We start from the raw sequence: 11814 nt of genomic DNA, 5'->3' as shown, positions 1-11814 counted from the left end.
CGCATCGTGTGGGGCTCCGGCACACCGTGACCCCGTCGTGCAGGGCGGTGGCCGTGGCACGCGGTGGCCGTGGCCGGGCTCTGCCCGAGGCGCCCCGAGCTTCACGTCAGCGCTTCCCGGGAGCCCGGCAAAGGAAAGCGATACCTTAATGCAAATTATTGTTTAAATTTATCCCTGGATCAGAGGTGAAAAACTGTATCCAGACGCTGCTGGGGGGGCTCTGCTCGCCTGGCTGCCCGGCGTGGCGTGTCCCTCTGTCTGTCTGTCTGTCTGCCTGCTGCGGCCCTGCCCTTGGCGCGTGCCCCCGCTGCCCACGGTTGCAGGGTCCCGTCCCCTTCGACGTGAGCCCCAGGCTGCCCCTTCCTAACGTAACCCCCCTCCGCCAGGCCCCCCCCGCCCAGCGACACCCCCCCGTGCACCCCAACACCCCCGCGAGCCCTTCCCTCCCACGAGGGAAAGCGCCCCCAAACCGCCCCCTTCGCCACGGGACCCCCAGCCCTGCCGGTGGGACCCCCCCCCCGCCGGTATCCCCCCCCCCCCCGCCGGTATCTCCCCCCCCCCGCCGGTGGGGCCCCCCCCGCCGGTATCTCCCCCCCCCCCCGCCGGTGTGGCCCCCCCCGCCGGTATCCCCCCCCCCCGCCGGTGTGGCCCCCCCCGCCGGTATCCCCCCCCCCCCCCCCCCCCCCCCGCCGAGGTGGGGCGCGGCAGCACGGACCGAGGCGGCGCGCGGGGCCCCGCCCTGGGACCGGGCCGGGCGCGCGCGCGCGGCGGCCGCCGGTGGCAACAACGTGTCAGAGGCGGCGGCGGCGGCGCGCGCCCCCCGCGCGGGGCGGGGCGGGGCGGGGCGGGGCGGGGCCGGCGGGGCGGGGGGCGCGGGCGGCGGGCGCAGCATGGCGCGGCGGCACTGAGGGAGCGGCGGCCTCCCCGGCCCGGCCTTTGTCTCTCCGGTGTCCCCGGAGCGGAGGAGCCCGCGCGGGGGCCCGGGGGCTGAGCCCGCACCGGCCCGCTCCCCTCCCGCGAGGTGCGGGGGGGCACCACCGGGGCTCGGTTACCGGGCGGCGGCGGGCGGCGCGGGGCTCGGAGGAACTTGGCCGAAGTTCGGCGGCGGCGGCGGCGGCGGGGAAGGTTCCCGGTGCCGTCCCTGGGCGCCGCGGGAACCGACCGGTCCCCGCCGCCCGGGCGCGGGATGCGGCTGCCCCGGCGCCGCCGCACCGCGGCCGGCCCCAACTTTCCCCGCTGACGGCGCCCGGGGCCGCGGGCGATGGTGAGGGCTGGCCGCCCGCCCGCCGCCGCCCGCCGCCGGCCCCCGGGCCCCGCCGCCGCCGCCGCCCCGTGAAGCGGCCGGAGCCGCGCCCGCCGCCGCCCGGGACGATGGTGCGCTGGGGGGCGGCCGCGCTGCTCGCCGCGCTCGTCGGGGTCTGCGTGTGGACCGACGAGACCGGGAAAGTTATCTCGGACCGGTACGCTGTCTACTGGAACCGGAGCAACCCCAGGTGAGGCGGGGGGCGGCGGGGCCGGGGGGCGGCGACGCCCAAGTTGGAGGCTTTGACCCCCCCGCCCCGGCCCGTGACAGCGGCCGCCGCTCGGTGCGGATCGGCTCCCCCGGTTGGCTCCGGTAACGGGGCCGGGTGGTCCCGGGGGCTCGGCGGTGCCTCCCAGCCGGGGCTTCCCGGCTCCGGCCGCCCCCCAAAGTTCTCCCGAGGCTCCGGGGGGGGGGGGGGACGGGACACACACCCGGACACACGACACCCACGGACGGGACACCCCCCCCCCCACCGCCCCCTCCCGGTCCCCGCGGGCTGCGGCGGCCCCGGGAGCGTCGCGCGCCGGCGGGTCGCGGTCCCCGGGAGGCAGCGCCGGGGGTGGCGGGGGGTCCGTGGCGGCCGCCGGTGCTCGGGGAGGGGGGAAGGCGGCCCCCCCCGCGCCCAACTTCGGCCAAGTTCAAGTTCCTCCCCCCCCCCGGTCCCGGTCCCGGTGGCGGCTCGGCCAAAGTCCTGCGGGAAAAAACCCGAAATACTGACAAAAGGCGCCCGGTGCTGCCGGGGGCGGCCACGGGTGGGGGGTGGGGGGGGGTTTCACATAACGACTTTGGGGGTGAAGCGGCAGAAGGGGGCCGGCTGGGGCTGGGTGCAGCGCCCGGCCGAGGGGTGCCGGTGCCCGGAGCCGGGGCAGCCCGGCCCGATCGGGGACCCGCTGCCCGTGCAGTTCCCCGGGCCCTTGAATTTAGATTTTCTTTCTCCTTTTTCCTCCAAGCATCCATTTTTTATTATTTTTATTTTTTTTTTTTCAGGGAGAGTTTAATTTCTCTTGTATTTCTTTGCTCATCATTTTGAGGAACCAAAAAACCGTTGGAGAGTTTGAAGCGAGGATGGATTCCTCTCCTGGCTCAGATGGCGGGGACCCCCGGGACCCCCCCACTCCCTTCCTCCCCTCGGATCCAAACCGCAGCGTTTGGAACGGGCCGATTTGTGGGGGCTTTTGTAAAAGACCAAAAAAAAAAAAAATTAAAACCATCCTCCCACCAAACCCCCATTTCCCCCCCCCCCCCCCCAGTTCCATCAGCGGTCGGGCGGTCCCCGCCGCGGCGGGCGCAGGTCGCGGGGCGACGCTCGGGTCGGTTCCGCCGTGGGTGCCGCTGCGCCCGCTGCCCTCCGCTCCGGGCTCTTCCCTTCTCTGGGTACAACGGGGTGCTGCGTTGCCCCCCGCCCGCCCCCCCCCCCCCGGTGCCGGCGGCGAGGGGCTGTGCGCGGCCCGGCCCTCGTGCCCCGGCGGGCGCGCTCGGGGGGACCCTCGGCGGCACCGTCGCCTCTCCCGGTGACACCGTCGCAGTTTATTGAAGTTCCCGGCTGCGTTTCGGCGCGTGGCCGAGGACCCTCGTGAGCGGCGGCGTCCTCCCGCGTGCCCCCCTCGGGGTGGGGGTGGGGGGTCCGTCCGGGCGCCCTCGCCCCCAGCCTCGCGCCCTCGCGCCGCCCCAAAATCGGGGCGAGCCCGTCCCTTTGTGCGCGGCGGTGCCTTCGCCGTGGGCCGCCTGCGGTGCATATGGATTTTATTATCTCCCTCACATTTTTGTGGGGGATTGTAAGAGGGAGGGATTTTTTATTTTTTTTTCTTGCCCATTGCAAAGTTTTTGGTTACAGTTCCTGGCCCTCCCCAGCTCCCACACTTTGGGCTCCTTCCTTTTGTTCTCCCAAAGGCCAAACACGGGCGAGGGTCCCTCCGGCACCCCGTCCGCTGGGGACAAGGGCGGCATCGCTGAGCGGCCGGGGCCCCGCGGCTGAGATTCAGCACCCAAGGGTTCCTACGGCGGTGCCGGCAGCCGAAAGCGGCCCCTGGTCCTTGGGTGCCGCCGGGCGTCCCGGGAGCCGGCGCGGGACCTGGCGTCGGGGGTGGCTTCGGCTCGTCCCCGTGGGCGCGTCGGGGGGAAGGCAGCGGGGGATTTAGCCTCAAAAATAGGCGGCTGGTTTGTCGTTCCACATGTCTGTAGGTATCTTAACTCTGAGGTTGGCAGGGAAAATATTTTCAGGGAGGGGGGGGATATAAAATAGGGCGAAGGAAGTGCGAAGGGAGAGGAGGGAAGAGCAGACAATGGCTGGTGGGATTCAGCAGGCGCGTCCGCAGCGCCTGGCTCCGGGATGTGACCCAAATTTCCCCAATGTGGGAGCACCCCGGGTCGCAGCCGCCCGCCGCGCTCGCTGCCGCCGCGCTCGGAATCCGAGGCGATTTATTACATGTTGCAAATATAGAAATTGCCGTTGAGTTTTCTGCTTATTTTCCCTTTTGAACCCGGCGGTGCTCTTATTTTGTCTGTCTCTGGAGTTACTCGAAGACTATCTCACCCTTAAAAATGAAGAGCAACGTATATATGCCTTTCCTGGGCCCTTGTTTGCCTTCTTTTTTTCCACCTACCATCTCATTTAATAAGGTGGAAAGCAAGAGGGATTTAGGGGAAAAAAATGGGGGTGGGGGGGAGGTGAAAGTGCCCGGTGCTTGTTTGAACCCACGGACCCGATCTGCTGATAAATATTTTTCTTCAGGTTTATATTGCAATCTATATTTTATAAAAGACAGTAATAAATCTCGTGGTCAATATGATTTGCCCAGATTAGAATAATTCTATATTTCATAATTGGGTCTAAATTAAAAATAAGTGGTGCCTCGGGATGCTGCAGTTTGCCTGTTCCGTGGAGGTGTTCATCCACTTGCCGTGGATTTACAGGTTGTGGTTTTTTTGGTGGTGTTTTTGGGTTTTTTTTCTTTCAATGATTTTGTAAGTGTGCATTTGGAAAAGGTTGCATGGCTTTTGCTGGATGCGACTCCCGGGTTGTCCTGGAAATAGCCGAAGGAGGAAGAACCTACCTTGAAATCCTGCCTTGCCGTTTCGATACCCGCGCAGGGCTGTGGGTTCCTGCTCTGTCGCCCGTACGGGCGCGCTCGGGCTGGTTTCTCGCCCCGGCGCGGGATGTGCCGGGCAGCGCCGGGGCCGGTGGTGGGTGCGATGCGCCTGCGGGCAGGCCCGCAGGGCTCTTGCCGGGGCCGGCGTGGCGGCAGGGGTCTGCCCGGGGCAGGGCTTTTCCCTCCGTGGGGTCTTGGGGGCGGGGGGGGCAACGCAGTCACTCTGTTTTCCGGCCAGCGTGGCTGGTGGGGCGGGAGCCGCGCGCCCGTAGGGTTCTTGGGCAGACTTGCAGCCTTGGGGCAGGGTGTGAGGTGCAGTGATTTGAGCCGGGGTGTCCCGGGGCATCCGCCGGTGGGATGGCCTCGCCCGTGTGGGTCGGGGTCTCCAGCTTCGGCCCCCTTTGCTCACACGACCCCCGCGCTGCAGCAGGATTTGGGATGAACGTCTCGGATGTGCTACGGTGCATCATACGGCAAAAAACCGGGGGTTTGGGAAACCTCCATGCTACGGGGGAGAAGGTCTGCAGGAGGGTGCGCAATCCCGGGACCCCCCGGCCCGTGGCCTCGGGGAAACCTCGAAGGCCGAGGAAGGATGGGGGGGATTTAAGATGGGTTTTGGTCCCCCGCTTTACCTACAGCTATGTCATGGGCAGGTTAGAGGAATTCCAGGATGACAGCGTTCCTGCAGCCCGATGCGGTTCCCGGATACGCTGCCGTGCGTTTCTGTATCTACAGAGAGGGAAATGCACGAGGTATTAGGTATTTTCCCCTCTCTGTTTACAGTAGAGATACAAATCCTGTAAATGGTCTAGGTTTTACCCGTGGCCTATATTTAACTGTGAAGTCATTTCTCTGCCTTGCAAGGCTTATTTTCTGAATTTTTATATTTTTTGGGGGGGGGATTTTGTGAGCACAGCTGGTATTTCTGTTCCGCTCCTCTGCACTCCCCCATCCCGGGGTCGGGAAGCCGGAGAGATGGTTTCTAGCAGGGGGATTTACTGCGGCTGGCGGGAGCCCGGGTGATGCTCAGGGACAGCAGTGACGGCAGAGCACGACTTCGGGCGGGGGGGGAAAGTCCCTTTGTGCACCCTGTCCTTCGGCAGCGGGCGAGGGCTCCATGCCGCAGGGGTGGTGGAGTTGGGGGTGAAGGGGGCACGTCTTGGAGGGGACGGTCTGGATCGTGCTCCCCGGGCCCGTCGGCTTTTGTGCCCCTTCTCTCCTGCGTTGCCGTAGCTCCGGCGCCCGCCGGTGCTTTGTCCGAGAGCTCGGTGACGGCAGCGGGGGCGAGTGGAGCCGTGGCAGGGCTGGGGCCGTGCCCCGGCCTTGCCCGCCTGCGGGTGACGAGGACTCGCGGCCAGGGTGACGGCACCCGCGTGTGCCGGCGCTCCTTCGAGGCGACGAGGAAGGCGCGCGTTTGGTTTTTTCCAGGGGAATTTGGGGCCGGGGAGGGCTTGGCTCGGCTCGGGGGGAGCGTGCGCGGCGCTGGACGTGCCCACCCACGCCTCTGCGCCGGGGAGGGTTTGGTGCCGGCCCCGCCGTGGGGCTGGTTCCCAAAACCTCCGTGTCCCAGCTCCACCCCAGCCCTGCCTGGGCTGGGACCCTCGGGGTTGGCCCCCAGCCCTGCGTGACCGCCCTCCTGTAGGCATCGCGCCGGGGTCTGCGCCAGCCTCTGCGGGAAACACGCCCCGTTTCCCCCCCTCGCAGCGATTTTAACGTGAATTTTAACTCTGGCGCTTGGGCGGTTCCGTGTCAGCGGGCGCGGGGTGCCGGGAGCGGTGTCGGGGTGGTTGGGGGGTGCCGGCGCTCGGCCGCGTCCTGTGCAATTACTGCTCTCTTAGTTTTCATCTGTTTCGTTTTCCCTTTGTGCTGAGATCGTTTGCAGCCCTTCCCACCCCTCTTTTCCAGCCCGTTAAGCCGTGTTAGCTATTCTTCACCAGCCCAGGTCTGCGGCGAGCGCGGTTAATGGAGAGCAGATACAAACAGGTCCGGCGTCTCTGACAAGATTTTTCTCTCTCTGTCTCTCTGCCCGTCCCTTTCGAGGGACCGCAATTACATTCCCTGCCGGTTGCACATTTGGTATCCAAATGCTGGCCACGCGCCGCATCCTAATGCGAGGACGGGCTGGGGGCGGCGGGGGGTCAGCGTCCCCCGGCTTGTCCCGCTGCGGGGAGGCACAAAGGGAGTGGGGAGCGAGAGCCGTGCAGAGGGTGAGAGCGATGCCTTCGCTTCCCCTGGAAAGCTCTAAAAGTCCTCTTTCATATAGGTATAACGTAGAGATATATATGCAGGCAGACAAATATAGGCTTTACACACAATACAGCTGCCCGAGCACCCCGACGCCCGCCCAGCCTAGCCGGGCGCAGGGAAGCGGCGCACGCCTGGTGCCGGCCCGGTGTTAGACACACACGTCGTATCTGCCTGTGGGCTGAGGGATATAAATAGGTTTGTTTTAACACGTCCATAAACACAGGTCGCGGCGTGCAGGTCGAAGTCGCCCGGGTGTCTGTCTGTCTCGCTGCGCGCGCACGTAGGGCCCACGTGCCGGCGGCGGTGGCTACCTGCGGCCCTACCTGCCTGCGTTTGACAAGGTTCATCTGTTGGGTTGGCTGTGAAATTGCAGCAATTGTTCTTTAAATAGCTCCTCGTTCCTGATGGTGAATTTTTCCTTCCTTTTGTGTTAGATATTAATGATGATTTTAGAGGGTTCGTTTTTATCCTAGGTGTTTTTCCCCAGCCGGGGCAGGGATCTTGCCCTGCTTCGTTGGGTTTCATGGGATGTACGGAGGCAGGCAGATCTTGGCGTTGTTACCTGCAGCCCCTCAGAGTTTAAATTTCCCCCTTCCTCCACCAAGACCCATCGGAGCCCGATGCGCTCCAGCCCAAAGCCCGGCCGTTTTCCCTGTGCTTTGAGCATCGTTATGAACCCAAAACTGTCCCGGTTTTGCCTCTGCGAGCGCAGGGGTCAGCGGCGCCTCCAGCAGCGCCGGGGTCGGAGCCGATGCCGGGGTCGGAGCCTGAGAAGTGCCGGCGTGAGCCGACGCCAACCCCGACGCTTTGGTCTTCGCCGAATGCATTCAGGAGTCGTCCCTGAAGCCAGGGACACCCCGAAAACGGGGCTCGTGTGTCACTGGCACGTAGGGAGTGCTCGTGCGGGCGCAAACCCCTCGCCTTGGGGTCCCCGCTGCCGTCCCCACCGCGCCGGGTGGGAGCCACACCGCAGCGGCAGCGCCCGTGGGGCCGTCGGGGCTCGCCCAGCCCGTGCCAGCCGCCGGGGCCGGTTCTCCCCCAGCAGCAAAGGTGGGAAGGGACGAGGCTGGGAGAGCGGGGCAGCGGGGAGGGAGCCCGTTCGGTCAGCGCCGTGCCACGCTGTGCGGGGTGCTGCGGCCCTGCGCAGCCCCAGCTTGTTCCTGGGCGGTCGGAGTGTTGTTATTTATTTATTTCTCCTCCCTCCTCTCCCCCTTTGCTTGTTGATGCCGCTGTGGCTGGGTTGCTAAATAGCTTCCCATTGTTCAAGAGCTAATTACCTCTTAATGAGGCTCCTTACTCAAAAGCCAAGCGAGGGTGGAGGCTGCGAGGGTGGAGGCTGCGAAGGTGGGCTGCTTTTCGGGCGGGTGAGGGCAGGCTGCCGGGCAGGGCGCTGCGGGAAGGAGCGGGCGGCTGGGCGATGGGGTCGCCGGACCCTCCGCGGGGCAGCGGTTGGGTCTGGCGCGGCAGCACCAGCGGTGGGAAAGCTGGGCTTCCTTGGCTGGCTGCGGTGAGAGGAGCTGCCGGCTGGGGCTTCCTCCCAAAGGGCGCCTGGGGACCGGGGGGCTTTGCAAAACGTCCCGTGTTGACCCTCAAACCTGGCAACCGCGACAACCCCGTGGGGTTTGCCGGGGCGGCTCTGGCGCGGGGCCGTGCTGATGCTCGGGATGTGCGGGCCCAGAGCCCCCCGTGTGCCGCCTCTTGGCAAGAGGTGCTTAAACCAGGGTTCCTGTAAGCTTATCCCATGCGTGCGGGCGCCCTTGGTGGGGCAAATCCCGCCGCGCTTCGCCTCGCTGCTCCTGACCTTACCCCGTCCCTCGGCGAGGGGCTAACGGGGTTCAGGAGCTGCAGCTGGAAGGAGCTGGGCGACGTGGATGGAGGGTCCTCGGCCCCCCCCCGGGGCGAGGAGCAGGAGTTTGGCCTCCACTTGCCGCATCCTGGCTCTGCCCCCGGAGTCGTGCGTGTCCCTCGGGCCGGAGCGGCGCCGTGGGCACGAGGCTGCGGCGGCTCGTGCGGCTCCTCCGTGTGCCCGGTGGCGATGCCACGTACGTGATTGGGGGGGGGGGGGATGATAAAAAAGGATCCTTCTCCAAAGGGAGTGGGAAAGCACCCGCCCCCGCCCTCCCCAGCCGCCCCGCTCTGATTGAAGCCGGGCTTTGTCCCCCGCGCCGGGGGTGGGTGGGAGGATCCCGAACTTCAGAGGGGGACAAGGCGGTCCAAGCAACAACAGTGGGGAAAAATAAAACAAGAAGAGGAAAATTTACTCCCTAGAATAATAACGAAGGCGGGGGATGACTTCCCCGTCCCTTGTGCCCTTGGGGAGCGCGGGGGCAGTGAGGGGCCCGACCCCGCGGCGCTCGCAGCCCCCGAGGAGGGGAGCGAGCCTGTCTGAGCTGATAGAAGTGCGAAGGCACACGAGATGCTGGGCTTGAGCCCCAGCTGGGGCTGGTGGGGTCTTTGGGGTCGTCCCCCCCCGGGGCTGCCAGCCGGGGCTCGGTCTGGCCCTGGGCAGAGGGGCTGGCTTTGGGGGGTGACAGGGGACACTGGTGGGTCTCACCCATGTAGTGCTTTGGTGGGGACTGGGCTGGGCAGGCGGCACTAGATGTGGGGGTCCATGGGCAGAGGGGGTTCGGGGTGCGTTGGGGCTCCCCAGGGCCCCCGGCGGCTCAGCTTGCCCCCACCCCGCTGAGGCTTGGGGGGGGGGGGGGGGGGGGGGGGAGCCTGCAGCACTCTGCCGTATCGATCCCTGGCTGTGATTTAAACGCCACAAAGCATGGCTGTCGACGCCTCGCGGCCGCCGGTGAGGCCGCTCAGCACTGGGGCCGGCCAGGCCCGCGCGCCCCTTTCCGAGCCCCGCTCGGATCCATTCGACGTTTTCCTCCGGGTCATTAACGGAGGCCGCGGGATGCGGGCGGGAACGGGGATTAAGGCTGGGTTTGGGGGTTGGTTTTTTTTTTTTTTGTCTTCCTCCCCCTTTTCAATTTTAACCCGCTTCCCCCCTTTGCTTCCCAAGAGCCGGCTGTGAGGAGCAGCGAGCGATGCCGCTGCTGGGCGAGGGTCGGCCACGGAGCTGAGCCGTGCCGGGATCCCGCGGGATGCGGGCGTGGGCTCCCTCGGCACCCGAGCTCCTCCTGACCTGCCAATTTCCTGCTTTCCCTGGCATTTTTCCTCCTCCCCCCTCTTGCCTTGCTTTGCATTTGTGGGGTTTTCCCATCTTTTCTCCTGCAGCCGCCACCTCCGCGCGCGCACGTGCAGGCGCCGCCGGCCCCCCGGGACGCGGCCGTGAGTCTGCGGGCGTCCCCGCCGAGCGCTGCAGCGGCGTTACCGGGATCCGCCGAGTTTAAAACCATCGCTCGATGCTTTTTATTTGAATACAGGAGCGTGCTTTTATTTAAGCTCCTTCCCCGCGCAATCCTGAAATCCCCCCAAGAATTAAACTTTGCCTTTCAGATCTTTCGTACAAAACCCTACATCTCCCCCAGGGCTGCTGGTTTTGGCGAAAAGGGGAATAAATTGCAAAGGGGGGTTGTGGTGGCTGGCGATGGGGAAGGCCCGTTGGATCCCCCGGCCTCGTCCTTCCCCCCGATGCGTCTGAATCCTCCATCTATCTGATTAGCGTGGCGTTCAGCCTAATTTCAGTGGAAATATTTGCTGTTTCCCCTGGCGCGCCTGCAACCAAGTTTTGTAGGATTTTTTTTTTTCTGCACAAGAGGAGATGTTATTTGTATCGGTTTATTTTTTTCTTCTTTAACATTACACGGAGAGCAAAACTCTCCCATGTGCTAGGAAACAGATAAAGTGTTTAGACAGCAAATACAAATATTTCTGAGCACTCAGCCCGGCTACAGGTATTTCTGCTTGTCCTCCAGCAGGATTTCTTACTGTGTCTTCTAGTGGGTTTTTATTTAGGCTGGCTTCGTTTTTTTTTTAATTTATTTATTTTTTTTAAAAAGCCCTATTTATATTTGCAGTAAAATAAAATCAGCCAAGCCTGACCCTGTAGAGAACTCGAAAAATCCCAATTCTTCCTTTTTCCAATCCCGTTTCCACTGAGAAAAAAAAGCCCCTGGACCTTGCGCCCCGTACAAAATCCAACCGTGACGGGATTATTTTGGTGGCTGAGCTTTCGGCAGCCGCGGGTGCCGGGACGGCGGGGGCACCGCCGGCTCCCCCGAGCCGGGATGTGCTCGCGGAGGAGGGGGGCTGGGGTCCCTGGGCGCCCCTGCGGGGGGCTGCGGGGGGCTTTGGGGGGCGGCGGGGCGAGGTTGGCGCCTTGCGCTGCAGGTACCGACCGCGCGTCGCGCATCCAGAAAGGGTTTCATTGTTTTGCTGGGTTTTTGGTTTTTAAAATTTATAAATTAGCTAATGGTGCTGCCCGGCGGCGGCCCGGCCTCGCCGCGTCCCGCGGCCACCCCAGGCCTGCTGGTGGCCCCGCGGGTGTCGTGGCCGGGCACGGGGTGCCGGGGTGGCCAGGGGCGGCCCGAGCGGCCGCCAGGAGCGGGGCGGGCTCTTTCTCGGCCACCTCAATAATCCCAATTATTACCTGGTTTCTCCATCAGGGCTGCTTGTTAAACTTGGCACCGCTGGCGCTGCCGTTCCCGCCGCCCGCCTCGGCAGGGGGATTTATCTCCCGCCGACTCGGGAAGGAAATGGAGCGGAAAAACGCGGGGCTGGGGGCGAGCGGGGGTACCCGGCCTCTGGAGTCCAGCACCAAACGGCTTTGGGTGTGTCCGCCCCGTCCCTGCGCGCCAGCGGAGGGTCAGGTTGGTGGAGCGGGCGGCTGGGCCGTGTCTGTCTGTCCGTCTGTCCCCGCCGTCTGTGCTGGGGGGCTGTCGTGGCTGTGCCCGGGGCTTCGCGCGGCGGAAGGACCCCGGTTCTGGGACGGGCGCTTTTATTTCAGTGTTATTTTGAGACGGAAGGGTGGGTTTTTTTAAAGAATATATAAGCGTGTGCTAAATAGTTGTTATTTTCCCCTTGCCCTGAAATTAAAGGGAACCTTTGTCAGCCTCCTCGCCCCTTCACGCCAGGAACATCAGCTTTTTCTATATTTGGGCTTTTCAGCTTGAATTCCCCTGCTTCCCATCACCCAAGTTTTCCTCCGTGCTTTGCTAACCGACGCTTTCCCTTCCATTTCTCCTGCAATTTCTGTTTTATTTTTACCGAGGCGCTTTGCCAGAC

The 11814-nt window shown here is 64.6% G+C and overlaps 1 protein-coding gene across 1 annotated transcript in view; it reads left to right on the top strand.

Annotated features, from left to right (window-relative positions):
• The first annotated feature begins 862 nt into the window (after positions 1 to 862).
• The window catches only part of EFNA2 (ephrin A2), a 52370-nt gene continuing 41418 nt past the window's right edge, over positions 863 to 11814 (top strand). Inside the window, exon 1 of the mRNA XM_075077360.1 lies at positions 863 to 1493. Within this exon, the coding sequence (XP_074933461.1) occupies positions 1372 to 1493 (122 nt within the window). The 5' untranslated portion in view covers positions 863 to 1371. The remainder of the gene's footprint in view (positions 1494 to 11814) is intronic.

This window comes from Phalacrocorax aristotelis, chromosome W, assembly GCF_949628215.1.
Source record: "Phalacrocorax aristotelis chromosome W, bGulAri2.1, whole genome shotgun sequence".
In the NCBI taxonomy this organism is placed as follows: domain Eukaryota; kingdom Metazoa; phylum Chordata; class Aves; order Suliformes; family Phalacrocoracidae; genus Phalacrocorax; species Phalacrocorax aristotelis.
This window is presented reverse-complemented; position numbering and strand designations above follow the sequence as displayed.